General features: G+C 41.3%; 1 protein-coding gene across 1 annotated transcript; it reads right to left on the reverse strand.

Annotated features, from left to right (window-relative positions):
* Positions 1–3725: 3725 nt before the first annotated feature.
* Slc20a1 (solute carrier family 20 member 1) lies at positions 3726–21543 on the reverse strand. Its single transcript, XM_090336365.1, has 11 exons — positions 21380–21543; positions 20360–20967; positions 20066–20206; positions 19774–19859; positions 13196–13292; positions 9676–9795; positions 8109–8378; positions 7442–8000; positions 6741–6926; positions 6230–6314; positions 3726–4688 (listed from the first exon to the last, which is right to left on the reverse strand). Exons 2-11 carry the CDS (start codon positions 20667–20669, stop codon positions 4536–4538), a joined length of 2007 nt encoding a protein of 668 aa, XP_090192491.1. The 5' UTR covers positions 20670–20967; positions 21380–21543; the 3' UTR covers positions 3726–4535.
* Between the last annotated feature and the right edge of the window lie 4 nt (positions 21544–21547).

Below are 21547 nucleotides of genomic sequence, written 5' to 3' on the forward strand. Positions count from 1 at the left end.
AATAAAAAGGTTGCATGGGTTGGAAAAGAACAGGTAGAGCAAACAAGCAAGATCCAGCACCCTTGCTAAATGGTCTAATTGTGGGTCCATCAAAATGACCACCCAACTGTGCGTCTTACAAAGGAATCTACCATGGAGGGAAAGCACAGTTGACCTGTGAACTGAAAATTCTGTAAGCATGAAAAAACTTGTACAGATGAATAAGGAAGTGAAAAGGATCGCCAAAATACAATTCATATTTATTTTTAAAAGACACTGAACTATTGGCACTCTTTTTGGACCTCCTTCTAGCATTTTACCCTTTGGGTTTTCCATGTTGAGAAATAACTCCAAGAAGTCCCTTATTATGTTCCAGCCAGCATCACTTCCTCTAGGACATCTCATTCTCTCAACAACCACTTCTCTCTTTTTTGTTAGTAAATTTACCTTCATTAAGTTCCTCTGCCTATCTAGAATCTCTCGAACAGCAGCTTCCATAGCCTTCAAAAAAGAACTCAATTTACATGTTGGTTTGAATCCTCCCATTATTTGCAATGTATTGGTGGTTTTTTCATTCTGTTACTGTTCATTTCTGCTACATTGCTTTCAATTTCTTCCCAATTTCAGCTAAAGAATTTCTAAGATTCCTGGCTAGTTCCTTTTCATTCAAGGCCCTAGGAAAACCGGCATAACCCAACAACAATCTAAAAGTTAACCAAATGCCCCTAATTGTTAGAAATTAGGTAGCAACATAACCTAAAGATTTACTCACCAATCAACCTTTGAAAACTGTGCTAAACCACTGAACCCAATGCATGGTTTCTATTTTCTTAATGTCTTTGTGAACTAAAGAGCTAGTGTTTAAGTTGACACTATGTAATTACTCAGAATAATATCTGAATTGTGAATCGCTTTGTTGGAAACTGGTGGTATTTAGGGTGGCAACTGAAATCCATACACATTACAGCCACACAAGGCAAGCACGACCTACACTGAAAACAGGGAAGCTAAAAGAGACAGCAGGCACATCCCTTGCTACACCCCAAAACTTTTGAGTGGTTGAACTTTTTCCCTTCTGGGTTTTCTCTGGGATCCCAAAGAAGCACTCAACCAGATCATGTTATTGTTCTTCCAGCTCAATACTGCTATAGGCATTTCCCAGTTATACCCCTAAAATATCTTTACAGCCACATCTGTGGCTGGAGAGAATAATCAGCCCTGGTTAAGAACCACTGCCTTAAGACAAAGGGCTCCAGCCTCACAGGTGCCACCCGACACCTTAGTCTATAGAAAAAAAGGTTAAGTAGGAATACAAACATATTGTTTAGGTTCTGTGGCAAGTACCAAAAGAACCAGAACAGCAGTAAACATCTATTGAAGTTTAAAAGTCACAATGAACTCCCTGACTCTAATATACATACATATGATGGTTGAGACCAGGCTCAAGTGACAAGTGTCCTGCCCAGAAAGCTCAAAGCCCTGAACTCAAACCCTAGGACTAAAAACAAAAACAAAGCACCTGACTTTAAGAAAAAAGCCACAACTCTACCTCAAGATAAGGCCAAGCTTTGATCTCAAGCATTCCTAGATATGGAAAATGATGAAAAGGTTACTGGTTAACCACAGGGCTCTGAAAATGTGGGCTTATGTGAGGTCATACCACAGGTGAAGCAGCGAGTATTACAGCTCACAAGAATCTCCTAATCTGGGCCGGGAGTTTGGCCTAGTGGTAGAGTGCCTGCCTAGCATGCACAAAGACCCAAGTTCGATTCCTCGATACCACATACATAGAAAAAGCCAGAAGTGGTGCAGTGGCTCAAGGTAGAACACTAGCCTTGAGGAAAGCCCAAGGACAGTGCTCAGGCCCTGAGCTCAAGCCCTGGACTGGCCAAAAAAAAAATCTCCTAATCTGAGTTCAACCCCGTCATTCTCTGTTAACATGTCACTCTGGTTAAGTACCTAAGTTCTTCAGGTCTGTCTTATCACATACAAACTTCATTATAAAGGGAGGAGCTACCGCAAAGAGTCATGAGATTGAATATACATATATATAAGGTATAGTGCGAAGCCTAATAGTAAATTTACTGAGAACTCTTCAGGAGACCATTAAATTGACAAGATACAATGGCTTGCATCTACTCAACTAACCCTGGAACAGGTCTTAATGATAAAATTGGGGTGTTTTGTTTTTTTTTTTTGCCAGTTGTGGGGCTTGAACTCAGGGCCTGGGCACTGTCCTTGGACACTTTTTGTTCCTAGCATTTTGCCCCTTTTGCCACAGCACCACTTCTGGCCTTTTCTGTTTTGGGTTCCAGGAAATCAAACCCAGGGCTTCGTCAATGTTAGGTGAGCTAACTACCACCAGCCATTCTCCCGGCCGAGTTTTTGTTTTGCCAGTCCTGGGCACTGAGCTCAGGGCCTGAGCACTGTCCTGGGCTTTCCTTGAGGTTAGTGCTCTACCATTTGAACCACAGCACCAGTTCTGGCTTTTCTATATATATAGTACTGAGGAATCGAATCCCGGTTGCTAGGTAAGCACTCTACCACTAGGCCAAACTCCCAGCCCATGATATCTCTTTTTTTTGGCTTAAAATTCTATTTTTATCATTTTCTTATTTTTGTATTTTAATTATCTTTAGCTGTCCAAAGGAGTTACCACTCAACAAATCTTGAAGCTAGTTTTGGTTTTGATTTTTTTTTAAATTCTGGGGTTTGAATTCAAAAGCCTTGTGTAAGTGCCTCAGCACTTGAGCCAGTGTCAGTCTTTAAATGCTTTTTCGAAGTTTTCAGTTTTTAGTCTAGACTTAGACCATGATACTCCTACAAGAGGCATAGGCCTCTTGTAGCTGGGATTATAGGCATGAGCCACTGAACTTGGCTACGGGACATCTTGAAATACATGGGATTATACGTTACATAAAGTTTTAAATATTGTTAAAACAATACATCTTTTCATTCCAGAGATAAGAGATCTTCAAGCACAAGACATACATATTTCTAGGATTAAATGCTATGGGAGAACTGGGTTGAAAAATACAAATGTAAGTAGCAAAAGACTGCCAGTTTTCAGATAGATAGGGAATATTAATGCATTTTCAAGTGATCACAGGTAGAAAATTACCTTCAATATGTGACACTGAAAGCAATGGATTGATTTAAAAATAAGTTTCCCATGTAATAAAATTACTTAATAAAATTAGAAAGCATCCCCAGTATAGAAACAACAAACCTAATTTGCAAAATATTGTTTCATGTGGCCATAACTGGAACCTGAACTCAGGGCCTTATCCTGTTCGGCTTTTTAGTCTCATGGCTGGTGTTCTACCTCTTGAACCACAACACTGCTCTGGACTTTTGCTGGTGAACTGGAGACAGGCTCACAGATAAGTGTGATGGGGATGGCTTCCAACCAAGATTCTCAGATCTTAACCTCCTGAGGGGCTAGGCTTACAGGTATGAGGCATCAGCTGAAATCTGAGACTCCTGGCTAAGCATGTGCTAACATGACAATATCTAGACTGTGGCTAAGTATGTGCTAACATGACAATATCTAGACTGTGCTGTCTAAATGAAAGCACAGTATTGCTTCAACCATCTCTATGGACTATAATATTGTACATATTCTGGAATAAATGTGTAGACTCTCATGTTATACAGGAGCTCACTTGTGAAGATACATACACTGTTATAAAAGTGTTTGGGAGTCTGGAAAATGCAAACATAAATAAAAACCATAACAACCAATCTTCTAAAAACTGTAGGCTTTTTATTCAGTTAAGAGGTAGACAGATGAACATGGAAGGCTGTCCCATTTTAATTGCCCCAAATTCATATTCCACTTCAATCACCCAACCCACACTGTCAGAAATCTTAAAAGAAATCACCACAATTTCCCAGAGGTTTTTCTCTTCTACTTCTCAGCAATAAATCAATGGATCACTTGCAAAAAAGTTACTACTAAAATTTCCACTGTGTCCAAAAAAAAAGAAAGAAAACTCATCCCTCTAAAAGGTTTCCACATATACCAACAAAACCTGCCCTGACTGAGAGGAGGACAGAGGCCAATGACTCTACTTCTAGAAGAGGCTATAGGGAAGCTTCAGTTTTATGTTTTATTGTTAACTTCTGGTGCATGTTAGGGCAGAAGCTGGTAAAACCAACAAAGCAGAGTATACTCTATCAAATGGCTCTGTCCGATGTTAAAAAGGAAAAAACCCACACAAACTAGCTTTAAAGACAACATAAAACATAATAGAATTGAAGCTTGATACAAAAAGTAGAGAAATATGTACAGGAATTCACAGCCCAGAAGGAAAGGGGGACTTTAGGAGAACCAGTGGGAACCTGGTTATTTTACATAGCTAGTTTTGAGACAAGTCATAGTTAGCACAAGAGCAAATATAGTATAATTAACACTTCCCTCTCACAGGTCTCAAATTTAAACTCTTCTCCATCTTCAGTAACACTGTTAATTCATTCTTTAAGGGAGCAGGAATGTGTAAGGTGGTCCCAAACATTGACACAAATTTAAGATTTAAAATCTCAACAGAACACTTTCAGACTAACAATGTGAAAACCGCCATGATGGCAGCACTGATAACACCAGAAATGGGGACTGTGACAAACCAAGCCATAAAAATGTTGCGAAAAAGCCTCCAGTCAACAGCCTTCTTGGATCGCAGCCAGCCAACTGATACAACTGAGCCCACCTAGGAAAGAAGCAACCAAAGATAGTAACTGAAGTGCAAAAGGCATCTCAGCAAAAACACATCTGAAGCTGTCCAAACAAGGAGCCCATACAACAGACAGGATTAATAAAGCTTATTGTTTGCTTTTTTTTTTTTTTTTTTTGAGTTAAGGTCTCACTATGTAGTTCAGGCTGGTACTGAAACTATGTAACTGAGGTTGACCTGGAATTTATAATCCTTTTTGCCTCAGTCTCTTTAAGACTGTGATTTTAGGTATGCATCACCACACCCAGCCAAAAGCTGGTTTCCAAGGAGTTACAATTACTCACAGGAAGACAAAGGCAACATAGAAATCCGCCCAAATCTATACTATTGTATAAAATTATATAGGAGACCGGGCAGGCACAGTGGTTCCCGCTTGTAATTCTAGCTACTCAGGAGGCTGACATCTCAGGACCAAGGTTCAAAGCCAGCCCCAGCACAAAAGGACCCGAGACTCTAGAAAACAGGAAGTGACCCTTGGCTCAAGGGCAGGGCCGTAGTCTTGAGCTGAAGAGCTCCAGGACAGCACCCATGCACCAGGCGGCGTTCAATCCCCATGACCCACAAAAAAAAAATAAATGAATAAATAAAAATTATACAGGAACACATCTTCTCTTCTGAGCTAGAATCTAATGGACTTCTACTGTTTAGGCTTTCTAAGGATCGTTCTAGAGGGTAGCGGATATGAGACGTTATAGCTGATGGCCTACAGACAGTCTGGCAAACAAAGGATTTAAAAAAAAAAAAAAGGCTCAACTCAAGGTTGGTCTAGATTCACTTATTTTAAAGCCAGTGTCTTTCTTTTCCTACAAATAATTACATGAACATGGAGCAACTTTAAGATTCAGTAAATGCCTTAGTACAGTCCTGAGACCTTGAACATAACACCTTCCAACAGTCCAGCCTCACAAACTTATTAAATCAAGTGTCAGCCACCACTTGGTAACAAGAACCCAGCCAGTGAGAATTAAACAGCTGACTAGATTTTTAGCATGCCTGCATATGTGCGCACACGCACGCACACACACACACACACAGACACACACACACATGCAACACCTAAACTTCTCTGATTTTCCTATGGAAATAGAACATAATGGTCCTAAGTTGAAATGATTAAAGATCATTAATAGGTGACAAAAAGCTCAGGACCCAGAAATCAACAGTTAACTACATGAGATAAATAAGACAAGACACTGTTAAATGCAAGTATAATTACTTGTCCTAAACATGATCTCTTTAAGATGTCTACACAAGGGCCGGGAGTTTGGCCTAGTGGTTAAAGTGCTTGCCTAGCATGCATGAAGACCCGGGTTCGATTCCTTGGTACCACATACATAGACAAAAGCCGGAAATGGTGCTGAGGTTCAAGTGGTGGAGTGCTAGCCTTGACAAAGTCCAAGGACAGGGCTCAGGCCCTGAGCTCAAGCCCAGGACTGGCAAAAAAAAAAAAAAAAAGATGTCTACACAAGTTTTAAAAACCCACATATTACCAGAACCATGTAAGACACATCACTTACTTTACAATGTGTAGTACTGATGGGAAGGCCAATATTTGATGCGATTACCACAGTGAGAGCAGATGCCAGCTCAATACTGAAGCCACTACAGACACAAAAAGACTCTTGTCAAGAGTTTAGCATTTTTGGATAAGCTACTGTTACCCTTGAGTTAACAACCTTGTTCTCTGTGACAGACTGCTATCACCTTATTTGTGGTAGATTCTGGTATCGATTTTAAATCTTACCACAGGGCTGCCCTTTCTCCTACTGTCTAATATCTGAGTGTTAAATTTTGGAATTTTAGCTTAAACGTTTGCACCTGCTTACCAAATGAAAACCTAATATATAATTATTTACCTTTGGCACGTGTCTTTATAAGAAAATTCTTAAGAGACCACTGAAGATAAATGTTTGACTATAGGGACCAAACAATAAGATGAAAAGATTCAGACTAGTGTTAGCATGCCACAGTATTCCATCTTTTGATAAACAAGCATTGCTCAGCACCAGACTTGCTTCAGCTACTCACCTAGAGGGTGTGATTGGTGTCAGATCTTTCCCCATAGTCTGGATAACTCTCCTTCCCCAGACCCACAGCCCAATACAGATGCCAAGACCACCATACAGTAGAAGCCATATTGGCGTCGCCTGTTTAGAAGAAACAGTCCCCGAGACATAAACTAGATGCAAAGCAACCAGAGGACCAATGGCATTGCTGAAAGAGAAAAAAGGAAGAGAGAAAACATGACTTTCCACACAAGAACTTCCTGCAAGACTCAATTTAGTAAGTGCTTTTCTTGGTTGCTCATACTCTTGCTTTCAAGTTTAATTAGCCAGCTTATGGATTCTAGTATATACAACAGAAGACCATGAGAGCTGCTCATGCTGCAGATGGTGGTTTCTTTCCTCCTACACCTCACTTAATGCAGACCTTAGGTCCTCAGAAGTTTACAGACCACAATGAGTCTTAGTAACTCACAAATTCATACAACAGGACAGGCAGAAATTTCGTTTTTCTATGATACATCTTCATAATAAGATCAAAGAACCAGAGCCCACCCAAAAGTCCCTTGAGAAAAACATGGTTATATTTATTATGGACAGAAATAAGGCTCAAAACATCCTTGTAATTGCTATTACTTCACCCTGTCTAGATCATTATACAAGCACAAGAAGGGGAAGGCCGATTAAAAATAAAACACAACAATGCTGAGAATAAAGGGGCCTGACCTGACATCATTGCCACCATGGGCAAACGACCCAAAGCAGGCCGTAAGGATCTGCAGGAACTGGAAGAGAAGGGAGACTTCTGGCTTGTCCTGGTCACACCACTCCTCAAGAGAACCGGCACTCCCTTTCCTCTCACCCAGACCCATCTCAGCCTTGACACTCATGTCCGCCTCAGATGCCAAGTGAAGCTCGGATACAGCATTGCAGTAACTGGTGTAACTGTCCATCCGAATTCGCTTCTTAGTGTCTGCAGTAGGCCAGGTCAGCTTCTCCACTTCATCTCCCTTCTGCTCACCTTCTTTGGCACGGAATGAATCCAGGGGCATGCCACAAATTGCCATGGTGTAGGAAGTATAGCTATTATTGCGCCTCAAAGGCTTGTCACCAGAATCTCCCATGCAATCTCCCACTTTCGCCAGATGTAATTTATGGAGCAGTTCTTTGTACAAGCCAGAATCTTTATGCACAGTGTGATACTGATAGTGACCACTGGAGTTTATCTGGATGCTAACAGCTTGATTGAACTGGACAAGGTTCCCATTAGGCAACTGCACCGCACCTGGCCAAGACCAAAAGGGGAACACTCAACACAAAGAACATCAAGTCCAAAACAGTAGTCTCCCCACCGTGGAGAGAAAACAGCACCGCTCTGGGACTGACAACTCACCGTTCATGGCGCCATCAATGCTGGTCTCCTCCTTCAGGTCCACACTGGGACGCCTCTCTTGCTCTGGAGCTTCCTCAAGATCTCCAAGTTTGAATGACACTGTTCTCTCCTCCACCACAGCCCGGAGAGGCAGAGTGCTAGACTCTACCTCAGAAGCAGGATTCCTGGTTTCAATATCACCAAGAGACAACTTTGTTTCTTCATGGTCTTCTTTTAAACTGTTCTTCTTTTCCATTAAGGGGCTTTCAGAAGGACTAGACTTTATTTCTCCTAGGGAAGAAAAGGAAAGGAGTATTTAGTTGGCTTTTTGTTCCATTAGGTATCTCCTCCTATTTCTTTTACCCCCAAACTCCCATTTTTTAAAAATGAGTAACATACAATTTAGGTTACCTTCCTACCTGCTGTTATTTGTTTTTATTGGGAACAAACCACTGGAGTTGCAAGGTTTAGTAAGTATTTTAGGTTATGGAGATATTACAATTTTCTCTCTTGGTTTCTATCTTTATGACATTTTTCCAAGCAACAACAACAAAAAACCAGTTGACTGAAGAGTTCGGCTTGGCCCTAATTCTTTTTAAATGAAATCTCCCAAATCTCAGTTCAAGTGTCCAAGCAAATACGAAGCTCCTTGAAGCAAGTGAAGATAACAAACTTGGCATCTACTTCTATGAAACAAGGCTTGCCTTGCCCTTCTAAACCTTACAGCCTATCAGGTTAGTGCAACTATACCTTCAGTTCAGAAACCTCAGTCCTCCAAATAGATTAGCACTGAGGCAAGAAGTGTCTTCTTCCAGAACAAGGGAAAACAAGGTCAGGAGTCCTAGAAACCTCACTCCCACTGTGGAGGCAGCACAACAGCCTAGCACAGAGCCTCTGGGAGGCTCCTCCACTGAGCTCAGCACTGCAACACTCTTCCCAACCCCACTACTACTGGGGATCTACTGATGCTAGTCTTAAGAATTTTACTAACCATGACTTACCCCGTTATTTAATGACATTACAATAATATATTGTAAAAGCCTGAGTAACTCAAGTGACACCTAAAAATGCTGACATTCCAGGATCTGTGTTGCAATTCTAGCACAAACACAATGTGAATTTGTGCCTGTATCTACATCATAACAGTGCATTTGGGATACAATGTATACATTCACATCTAGATTACACAAAAGCTTAAGTCTTAGCTGTGACTGAATCTGAAATTACTCCTAAGTAGTTGGACATGTTTCCTGCATTGGGAGTATTGTGTAACTACCGTTCATTTTTATTAAGAAGTCTGTGATATCTTCATACTTCTCAACTAATATAGGGCAGACCTTCTCTGTAGTTACCTTTCAGTGCCAAATGACTAAGATATATTTATAAGATTAAATGCCTAGCTTCTCACTCTAAATGACTAAATCTTAGTTCATTTTAAGTCCTATTTAAAAACAATCTGGACAACAAACCTATTCTCCAATTACCACCAAAAATACTTTATAATGTCAATCTACTCAGTGGATTTTTATAAGAAGCCAAACAAAAAGATATTATTAGTTAAGCTGTTATGATACAAGTCATTACTTACGTTCAATTTTTCTCTTCATCCTGGGACATACAAAGAACCAGACGATAAGGGCACAGAAAACTGCACAGCCCAACGAGATGAGGATGGTACCCCACAGAGGAAGTTTGTCAAAGCCCAGCACTAGGAGATAAAACGGTGCATCTTGAAAACCCTAGGGCAACAGCCCCCCTCCCCCTTATAACATGTAAATCCACCTGTGGAGACCAAACACTTCCCCAGGCCAGCCCATTCCAAGGTTATGACACAGCACTGGGAGAAAACCCCACAGAAAGCCACACCAATTGGTCCACTGAAACACTTACTGGACTCAAAGGCCCTAGGCTTCTTTACATTCTAGCCCTGTACTTCCTACACAACTCCTGATCCTCACTGACATCTATCACTCTTGTATACACCAACTTATTTAAATGCTTAAAAAGATCTCCCAGCCAGGCGCAGTGGCTCCTGTCTGGTAATCCTAGCTACTCAGGAGGCTGAGATCTGAGGATCACAGTCCAAAGCCAGCCCAGGCACTAGAATCCATGAGACTTTTATCTCCAATTAACCACTTGGAAACCAGAAGTAGCACTGTGGCTCCGGGGGTAGGATGGTAGCCTTGAGTTGAAGAGTGCCCAGGCCCAGAGTTCAAGCCCCATGACCAAAAAAAAAGTGCCCCAAATATCACATTTGACATGCTGAAATAATTCTGTGAACAAGTTCACATTTGGCTGGGCACCAGTGGCTCAAATCTAAAATCCTACCTACCCAGGAGGCTGAGATCTGAGGAACGAAGTTCAAAGCCAGCCTGGGCACAAAAGTCTACGAGACTCTTATCTCCAATTAACCATAAGAAAACTGGTGCTGGGGCTCAAGTGGTAGAATGCTAGCCTTGAGCTGAAGAGCAAAGAGACAGCACCCAGACCCAGAGTTCAAGCCCATGACTGATCCCCCCCCAAAAAATCACATTCTTTTTATTAACCCTCAGTAAACTCCTAAATATTTATCTCTTTAAAAACATTACCAAAGAAAAGAAAACTGGGACATTAACTACAGGAAGACAGTAGCCTCTAGAGATGTTAAACAGTTGTCTTTTACAAAGAAAAAGTTTCATAGCAGTTTTAATAACAGGCTGTTATCTTTCTCGACACTGCCCCACCAATGGCTCAAGGACAGCTAATATTAGTCATTATCAGTTTGTCATGTTGTATGCCAACGGGCTCCAAGCTACTATCAAAACAAGAAATACAATGTGATTTAAGCTTTAAAAGACATTATGACATAGTTTAGACAGGGGCACAATTACTGGTGATTGCTGTATCCATATTGCTTAATAGATTTTAACATAAAAGTTCCATTGCCTTCAAAATAACCTTTAAAAACAAATTGAGGTCACTTTAAAACTTAAGTTCTATATGACTATTGGTCTTTTCCATTTTAATTTCTGCTTTCAATTTTGATAGTGGGCACAGAAATTCAAATATACATGAAACATGGGTTTGTTAAACTTATCTACACTCTGTATCAAAAGGCAAAATGCAAGGAGACTTGGTTTTCTTGTAAATGATACAAGGTGACTGAATGTTTTGGTTGCTAACCTTAACTATAAGCTTTGCAACGACCACATAAACATTAAGTGCTCAGAATATCATGGGAGATATTTTAGTTTAGAATGAAGAATTCAGTTTATAGCAGAATGGAAAGTCTCTACCAGCATGCTCTTGCCTGTGCATTTGGCAAGAACTGCAGTATCCTCCAAGACCAAAATTCTCATAAAACTGTCCATTTCTTAACTGAAATTCCAAGAACAATGACAAGATTAAAAATACTGGGGGGCCTGGAACATGGCCTAGTGGTAGAGTGCTCTAGCATGCACGAAGCCCTGGGTTCAATTCCTTGGTACACCACATACACAGAAAAAGCCAGAAGTGACACTGTGGCTCAAGTGGTAGAGCACTGGCCTTGAGCAAAAGTGTCCAAGGGCAGTGCCCAAGCCCTAAGTTCAAGACCAAAGACTGCCAAAAAAAAGAAAGAAAGCCAGCCAGCCAGTCTGCACAAAGAGAGTGCTCAGGCCCCGAGTTCAAGCCAGAACTGGCAAAAAAAAAAGACTAAAAATACTTTGCTTGGCACGGGAGCATGGCCTAGTGGTAGAGTACTCACCTAGAATGCATGAATGCATGAAGCCCTAGGTTTGATTCCTCGGCACCACATACACAGAAAAAGCCAGAAGTGGTGCTGTGGCTCAAGTGACAGAGTGCTAGTCTTGAGCAACTGTGTCCAAGAACAGTGCACAGGTCCTAACTTCAAACCCGAGGACTGGCAAAAAAAAAAAAAAAAAAAAAAAAAAACTTTCCTAGCTTCATTTTTTCTATCAGTGACTGACTACACTTAATGAGACTTAAGCAAATCATGGCCTATTAGTCAGAAATGAAATCAATTTAATGAACCACAATAGACTTTTTTTAAATATCTGAAAATAGATAAGCTCACAGTCTACAATAAGAATAAAGTGCTTTATGCAACTTAACTTTCTATTTATATACACACTGATATATATGTGCCCTGGACAGCAACATGAAATTTTGAATAGACCAAACGTTAAGTTATGCTGACTTAAACAGTCAAGAACTTCAAACCGAGCCAGGAGTTTGGCCTAGTAGTAGAGTGCTTGCCTACCATGCACGAAGACCTGGGTTTGATTCCTCGGCACCACATACATACAAATGCCAGAACTGTTGTTGTGCTCAAGTGGTAAAGCACTAACCTTGAGGAAAGCCCAAGGACAGTGCTCAGGTCCTGAGTTCAGTCCCCAGGACTGGCCAAAAAAAAAAAAAAAAAAAAAATCAAACCACAAGAGGCTAAAACTTCACTGTCCTGCATGGTACATGGTACTAGGATACCCAATTTCTTAAAGCTGCTAAATTAAACATGTAGCATACAACTTTATTCATGCCTTGTTTAGACCCAATATGAAAGCAAGCAACATCTGAACCTTTACATTCTCAATGTATTTTTCCTCTCAGCTGTATAAATTCTTCTTCCAAGATACACTCAGACCAGATGTTAAACATCACAACTCTTCTCATTCAAGTAGATTCAGAGGGTGAATTAGGTACTTAGAAACCATGGTAGCTCCATTTCTGAGAGAAAAATGATATCCAGAAACCAGTCATAAATGACTGATTATTGAAGAACAGATAAAACTAATAACTTCAGTAGTAAGCTCAGTTATCAGTTCCAACACTTTTTAGCACAGATAGGAGGAAGGGAGGGAGAAGTTCCTATTATTGATGGATCCTGGTAGATCCTGTGAAGACTAAAGAGGAAAGGTTTGCAGTGATTTAGAATCTGAGCAGGTCTCTGGTTGAAAAACTATCTAGGTTAACTCAGCGTACACTAGCCTGCAGCCTTCTGATATGGGTGCAGGCCAGTCACCTTCTAGAAGATTTCAGCCCTGTAAAGCAAAAAAGGGTAAATTGGGCATTTAATACAAGTTTTGTAAGTAACTTTAAATTCACACTTTAATATTTTGACATGTACTTACATGGTGCTCCAGTATACATGATTGAAAAGAGGTTTACTCCAATTGTGCAGGCATAAAAAACTGGCAAAGCTCGCAAACCATTAGGAACTGGGTCTTCCTGTAAAAAAAATTAAGATCAGCATCTTAAAAGCTATAAGATTAAATAACCTTTTGTCTGAGAATCTTGTAACGGACAGGTTTGGGAATTTCAGTGCCAACACTGATGTCTCCACAGAAAGTTAAAAAGCCCACACTTGTTCCTGGCAGTCTCTGTTTAAAGAAGAAAAAAAAAAAAAAAAAAAAGGAAAGAAAAAGCTAATTTTGTCTCCCACCAAAAGCTCATTTGAGTTTTTTTGGTTGTTGCTTTTTTGCCAGTCCTGGGGCTTGAACTCAGGGCCTAGGCACTGCCCTTGGACTTTCTCAAGGTTAGAGCAATACCACATGAGCCACAGTCCCATTTCTGGCTTTTTTCTATGGCTGTGGTACCTAGGAATGGAACCTGGGTCTTCGTGCATGTTAGGCAAGCACTCTACCACTAGGCTAAACTCCCAGCCCAGATGTTATTTTTAATAACCAGACTCTCATACAAGTGACTAGTAACATCCTGAACAGTTTCAGTACCTATAGTTTAAGGTATCTAAAGTCTATATATAAACCTAAGCATCTGCCTGAGGATGTATTAAACAAGAGACACCGGAATGTTATTTTTTTTTTAATTTTTATTTTTTCCAGTCCTGGGCTTGAGCTCAGGGTCTGAGCACTGTCCTTGGACTTTCTCAAGGCTAGAGCTCTACCACTTGAGCCTCAGCACCACTTCTGGCTTTTTCTACATATGTGGTACCGAGGAATTGAACCCGGGTCTTCGTGCATGCTAGGCAAGCACTTTAACCACTAGGCCAAACTCCTGGCCGGACACTGGAATGTTAAAATGAAGAAAAGAGTAGTCATGTCAAGAAGCATTGTACTTAATTTTTTCTTTTTTTTTTTTTTTTTTTTTTTTGCCAGTCCTGGGCTTGAGCTCAGGGCCTGAGCACTGTCCTTGAACTTTCTCAAGGCTAGAGCTCTACCACTTGAGCCTCAGCACCACTTCCGGCTTTTTTCTATGTATGTGGTACCGAGGAATCGAACCCGGGTCTTCATGCATGCTAGGCAAGCACTTTAACCACTAGGCCAAACTCCCGGCCCCAAAGCATTGTACTTATTACCTGACTCAGACAACTATAATTCCTTTATATAATTACTTAATAAAAATGAAAAAAATCGTTTTCCTCATTTTATATCTTCACAGATTAAACAGGAAAAATGCAGAACATACCTGCAACAATCATCTAAATATCTGAAAAATACTGCATAATGAATATTTCACAGAAGTGCAAAGCCAAAGATCCATGGTATATTAATAGGTCATCTACCTACTCAAGAGTGCCAAACTACTCTGGACACTGAAATATCTTCTACTGTGAATAACCTAAATTACTGACAAATGCTGTAAAGAAAAATTGAAAATAGGGGTCCTGTGATAAGTAGTGAGAGAGTAGATGCTCAGGGAACATCGGGTAAGCAGAGATAAACCGTTCCCATAGAAGGCAACTGAGGGTCAGCAAATGCAAAGGCCCTTGGTCAAAAATGTGAAATGTTTCAAGAAACAGTACAGGCCAGTGCAAAGAAAAATAAGAAGTATTTCATGTACAATATGTATTAATGCCACAAAAAAAAGCATTCAAATCAATTATCTAATTAACTATGACCAGTTTTGGTGCTGGTGGCTCAGGCCTGTAATTCTAGCTACTCAGGAGGCTAAAGATCTGAGGATTACAGTTGAAAGCCAGTCAATTAACCACCAAAAAACCAGAAGTGAACTGTGGTTTAAATGGTAGAGCATCAGCATTATGCAAAAATGATCACGGGATGGGGCCGGGAGTTTGGCCTAGTGGTTCAAGTGCTTGCCTAGCATGCATGAAGACCCGGGTTCGATTCCTTGGTACCACATACATAGAAAAAAGCCGGAAGTGGTGCTGAGGCTCAAGTGGTAGAGCTCTAGCCTTGAGAAAGTCCAAGGACAGTGCTCAGGCCCTGAGCTCAAGCCCAGGACTGGCAAAAAAAAAAAAAAAAAATGATCACGGGCAGCTCCCAGACCCTGAATTAAAGTCTCAAAATGGCACCAAGAAGAAAAAAAAAATTAAGGGATCTGAATAAATACATGGGAAGGCCAAAGTTAAAGACTATTCTGACCACAATTCCAATGGAAAATTTCAGGGAAGAAGAAAAGGAAAGAACCCAAAAAGCTTCTGATTGTTGGGGAGGGGGAGGGGGGGACTCAACACTTTGAAAGAAGGAAGTGATGGCTTAAGTTCAATAAATAGAAGAGCCTATAAATCCATGGGTGAAATAAGGGTGTCATTTCATTTCTATCTAGTAGAGATGGGCCCTATTAAAAACTACTCCTAATTTTAACTTTCATCCATGCTTTAAAAGAATGCTAACAGATATTCAAAATAAAAACAGCCTAGAACCTAGTCTCTTGCCTTTGAATCACTGACCAATGCCAATCACAAACCTTGAGGACAAAGAACCTAAGGTATACAAGCCATCCAGAGTTTTAAGATCAATTTTTAAAGAAACCTAAAGACTCTACATTAAGATTAAAACTCTTTCATGGTCTATACAGCAGGTAGTCACTTTTTCACCATCAGTTCAAGAACTATTTGGCAATAAAGTATATCTATCTACAAGTCAAACTAATTGGTCACTTAGGATGAACATATTTAGCTGTGGATGGTGGCTCACCCCTATAATCTTAGCTACTCAGGAGGCTGAGATCTGAGGAGCTCCTGGGCACTAAAGACCTTGAGACTCTCCAATCTCCAATTAACCACTAGAAACCGGAAATGGTGCTGTGGCTCAAGGGGTAGCCCAATTAAGTTCTCCCAGAAGGAAACAGTATTAAAGCAGCTACGACCAGGAGCAGATAGGATACTACAAGCCTATAATCCCAATGCTTGGGATACTGAAGCAGGACAGAGTGTGAGGCCAGCCTGAGCTAAATACCTCAAGATAAAGTGGTTGGGAAAGGCAAAGGAAATGGTACTGATAGTATACCATAAAATTATATTAATAATAATAATAATAATAATACAGTCAGGAAAGAGGAAAGAAAGGTCTCTCCTTTTTTACTCTCTCCAGCCTCATCCCAGTCACTCCCAAGAGGTAAACAAGGCTAGTGATTTTTATGAAATAAATTTTCACCACTAGATGATCTGAGTAAATCATAAACTGAAGCCAATTGATAAACTTAACTATACTGGGTCACCTAGTCAATATGTGTGAGAACTATTCCAAGCATTATAGTAGAAATCAACAACTTTAGTTAAAGTTGTTAAAGTTAAAAAGTTAAAGAAAACATGTAAATGCCATCTCCTCTAGTTACATGGAATAGGTAAGAGGTCAACCCCCCCTTACATACTGGGTATTCCCTTTAGTTCTCATCTAAAACAAAAGAACAGATACCCTAGATATAGTTAATGTGACTTTCTAATAGGAGGCTGAAAGCGTGGCTCTCCCTGACTAGAATTTAAATCTTCAGCAGGAAAGCTTTCATTTCATATACCCCCTGTTTAATGCTACAGTCCATCACAAAGTCCTTCCTCCATTCTACCTGCTAAATTTCCACAACCATTGGAAAAAAGCAATCCAATATAGAAAACTTGAAAATTCAAGGGGTTTCTTGTTTTTGTTGCCAGTCCCAAGGCTTGAATTCAACTCAGGGCCTAGGTACTGTCCTTGGACTTTCTCAAGGCTAAAGCTCTACCACTTGAGCCACAGCACCACTTCTGGCTTTTTCTATGTATGTGGTACCAAGAAACTGAACCTAAGTCTTCATGCATGTTAGGCAAGCACTCTACCACTAGGTTAAACTCCCAGTCCAAACACAGTATTTTTTAAATTAAAATAATTCTAGGAGCTAGGCACGGTGGTTCACACCTATAATCCTAGCTGCTCAGGAGGCTGAGATCTGAGGATTTCAGTTTAAGCCAGCCCAGGCACTACAAAGCCATGAGACTCATCTCCAATTAATCATTAGAAAACGTACAGGTAGGGCAGTAGCCTTGAGCTGAAGAGCTCAGGAACAGCGCCCAGGCCCAGAGTTCAAGCCCCATGACGCACAAAAAAAAAAAAAAAAAAATTTAGGGACCTGGGACTGTGGCCTAGCATGCATAAAGCCATGGATTCATGCCCATTTCTACTAGATAGAAATGACACCCTTATTTCACCCATGGATTTATAAGCTTTCTCTTCTATTTGAACTTAAGCCATCACTTCCCTCTCCTCATAAAGTGTTGAATCCCTCTTCCCCTACCCCAAACACATACACAGAAAAGCCAGAATTGGTGTTGTGGCTCAAGTGGTAGAGTGTTAACCTTGGGAAAGCTCAAGGACAGTACCTGGGCCCTGAGTTCAAGCACCAGGATGGGCAAAAAAAATTCTAATTTTCAAGATAGAATTTTAAAGAGTTGGAATATATGGGTCCGGCGTGTGGCCTAATGGTAGAGAGCCTGCCTAGCAAAAACACAAAGCACTGGGTTCAATCCCTTAGTACCACATAAACGGAAAAAGCCAGAAGTGGTGCTGTGGCTCAAGTAGTAGAGCACTAGCCTTGAGCACCTTGAGAAAGCCCAACGGCAGTGCCCAGGCCCTGAGTTCAAGCCCCAGGACTACCAAAAAAAATTTTTTTATTAAAGAAATAAAGAATTGGAATATTATAACTAGTAAAATATTCAGATTGTAGTAACATTCCCAGTCTAAATGTATGTGTATAGACATTTTTTTTCTTGTTTTGGTCAGTAATAGGGCCTAAACTCAGGGCCAAGGCACTCTACTTTAGCGTTCCCATTCCAAGGCTAGAACTCTACACTAGCTTATTGCTGGATAATTGGAGTTAACAGTCCAAGGACTTTCCTGCCTAGGCTGACTTAACATTACAATTTTCAGATCTCAGCCTCCTAAGGAGCAAGGGTTACGTGCATGAGCCATCAGCATCCAGCCTTAAAGATATTTCTTGAAATTTAAAATCAAATAATAACCACAAATCTTCATTTATCAACTGAAGACATCTCGGAGTGGTATGCAAGCATGAGTCGGTGGGTAAAGATCCTCTGTTCCATTCATCTGAAACACTACTGTAACCATTCTTGATCATACCTACTTCCACATGACAAGTATCTAAATTAAGCTCTCTGAGATAAATGTATTTAGCGTGCATTCTTCAAACAAGAAGCTCTGAACATCTAAAAACCTCACCTTCCATCCTAGACCATCACCATTTTCCTCTCCAGGAAAGAGAAGTCTGTTTGGAGAGCAGACACATCTAATCCAGAATGTTCTACTTTCCAATCATTAAAAAAGCCAGTAAATACCTTTTCAAAGTAGGCAATCATAACAAATGTACCTATTAATTCTTCTGATTTTCTGGTATACGGTAGGACACAGGATTCTTAGACACCAAAGACTTGACTATTTGGGAGCCCCTTAAATATACTGTCATATACTACAGTTGTGGAGATGGAGACTAGATGCTTGCTGAATGAAATATCAAACTTAAGAGTATCAATGACCTGTCTCTTGATCACTTTGCCAAGCCATAGATGTTTCAAATGTTCAAGTGTTAAACCACTTTGTGCTGTCAGACTCAGGCTGTGGATAAGTGAACCGGCTGGAGGATTTCTATAGAAGAGACATAAATCCTTCCCCAGAGAAACTCAGAAGTAGACCAAACAAATGGAGTCAGAATACATTCTTACCTCTTGAGATCAAGGGACCTATCTCTCTTCACTCAAATTTCTACAGTTTAGGGTTTAGTTTTTGTTTTTGTTTTTAACTTAACAATTCATGGTTAAGAGCCATTCACCTTAGGAAAAAAGACAACTTTGTTCACTGGAAAAAAAAAAATGTCTTACTGTAACTCAGTCCAATGCCGACATAATCCCTTGTTTTCTGCATATATTTTGAAGCTAGCATCAGACTTTCTGATAAAAGAAGTGCAAGTGCTACTGGGTCTCTCAAAAGGTTCTTCAAATAGATAGTAAATTAAATGGCTACTTGCAGTCTTGATATTTTTTGATAAGGTAAGAAAATTATCTTTAATGGCTCTTTTTACCTATCCTGAGAAACTGAACCCAATACTGAGAATTAAGGCCTCGTCCAGAAGTTTATAAACTGGTTATGATAATTGGCCCTGTAAAAACTCATTTAACTGACAGCTTAGAAAGTCATAAAGGAAATTGTGTCTTGAGTCCCAAGCTTACAATTCTAAATGGCCTAAATATAGTGGTGGTTTTGATAAAGGAGTAATCTGCATACATCTAGACAAAGCCAACTTAAATAAATTTTCTCAGTCTCTCAACACCCTTTCTGAATGTTTTTTGCCTTATGCGTTTAGACAACTTGCTTCTCTCACAGAACTCCACAAAATACAAGAGGTGTTCAGAACAAGTAGCTTTAACTTTCCAATGCCACATACCAGTCACAATTGCAAGAATGTCATTCAGTTAGAATTAAGACTGAGTGTGACCCACAAAGAGGTCATAAAGGAGAAAGGTTACCTTGCGGAGGATGAATAGACGAACAAGGAAGAATAAAATTCCAGACATAATACCAGACAGCAGTGGAGAGATAAACCATGACATCACTGGAAGAGAACACATTAAGAAAAAGATGAACTAATGATATCTAAGAAGCAAATGCACCTAAAATGTTGGATGGTCTCATTTGCAAAACCTTTAACTGTCCATTTGGTCCATACACATTACCGCAGTAGCATATGACAAGAAAAAAAGTCATTAAGAATTAAATATAACTCCCAAAAAAAGTCAAACCACTGAGAATTAAACATACCAATTTTTATCAGTTCCGACCACTTGACTCCCTCTTGTCCTACTGCCACAAGGGAGAAACCAATGGTTGCACCAACAATACAATGTGTCCCAGAAATGGGGAGCTTCAAAAATGAAGCCACTAGTTGCCAAACCGCAGACCCTGAAAGAGTCAAATATTATTAAGTAATTAGCCAGATTCTTATTATATAAACAGTACACTGTGAAAGAAATCGTCAGAAAGGTTCAGCACAAACACTAAATTATGCTAACTTAACTCATCAAGCACTAGGAGTACAAGGAATGCAGAACTTACCAAACATGGCACTGACTGAGCCGGCCATCATCAGCTGCGGGGTGGCGTTGTACATGTTCACATCCATCAAGCCCTTCCGGATGGTTTCGCTCACTTTGGCCCCCAGCAGGACTGAGCCCACGGTTTCAAAGACGCTAGCTAGGATGCAGGCTTGTTTTAGGGTCACTACACCTGAGCCCACAGCGGTACCAAACGAATTTGCTACATCATTGGCTCCCACGGAGAATGCCAAGACAAACGCAATGATGAAGCCCAAAATGACCATCCACTGGTAATCAGAAGTTGGTAGGGCCGCCGTGGTTGGTGTCATTTTCTCTAGAATAGTGGTTTTATATATATATATATATATTTTTTTTAACTAATGAATAAGAGAATCACGGAGCGGCTTTGAAGATGTGTGAACAGAATATGAGGTATCAGAAAATGCTCCTAATAAATAATATATGCTATAAAATTAAATACTGTAACAACGGCCCTGAAACCGAGCGAAGGAGTTACTGCTATACGATGCTGAAGGGCGTCTGTTGTCTGGGCTTTCTTTGGTTCTGGAGGGCTAAGAGCGCGGAGCAGAATTCCATGGCGTATTAGAGAAAGGACATAAGTTCATCCTGAGGACGAGAGGGAGGAGAGAACCACAATAGCATCGCGTCCTCGAGGGGTCGGAGCCCGCTCGGCCCCGCGGCGGGACCCCCGCCATGCCCTCCGCCCGCATCCGCTATCCACCGCGGGATGCGCCGGGCGGGGCGCGTGGGGCCCCGGGGCCCGCGCCGCGCCCGGCCCCGCCCCGCCCCGACCGCTAGCGCGCGCGCGCGTCCGCCGCCGCCGCGCGGAAACCGGAAAAGGGCCATTCCCGCGCGCGCCGCCCGGGACCGCCAAAAAGGCCGGCCGGACGAAGTGGGGGAGGGCGGCGGGCCGCGGGGCGGCCCGGCCCGGCTGCCACCTCCGCCTCCGCGGCGGAGTCCGGCCCGCCCAGCCCCGGGGAGAAGAAAGAGCCTTTCACTAGGCAGCGCCACCACTCACCGGAGCAAACCGCGGGCTGAGCGCAGACAACGAGATCCGGGCGGCGACCAGACGGGCGCGCGCACCTGCGGCTGGCCAGCCGGCGGGCCGGGACGGCGGCACCGGGAACACTCTGCGAGGCTCGCGTCCCACCCGGGCAAAGACCGCTGCGGGTACCTCAGCGACTGG

This window comes from Megascapheus bottae, chromosome 7 (assembly GCF_031878675.1).
Source record: "Megascapheus bottae isolate mThoBot1 chromosome 7, mThoBot2.hap1, whole genome shotgun sequence".
Lineage (NCBI taxonomy): Eukaryota > Metazoa > Chordata > Mammalia > Rodentia > Geomyidae > Megascapheus > Megascapheus bottae.

Bases quoted from the DNA above. Each gene is read 5' to 3' on its own strand.
- Slc20a1 (XM_090336365.1), bottom strand. From the start codon at position 20,669: ATGACACCAACCACGGCGGCCCTACCAACTTCTGATTACCAGTGGATG. The intron at 8,379-9,675 runs GTAAGTAATGAC...TTTCTTCCCTAG, and splicing joins GATGAAGAGAAAAATTGAAC to GAGAAATAAAGTCTAGTCCT. The intron at 8,001-8,108 runs GTGAGTTGTCAG...GGTCTTGGCCAG, and splicing joins CATTGATGGCGCCATGAACG to GTGCGGTGCAGTTGCCTAAT.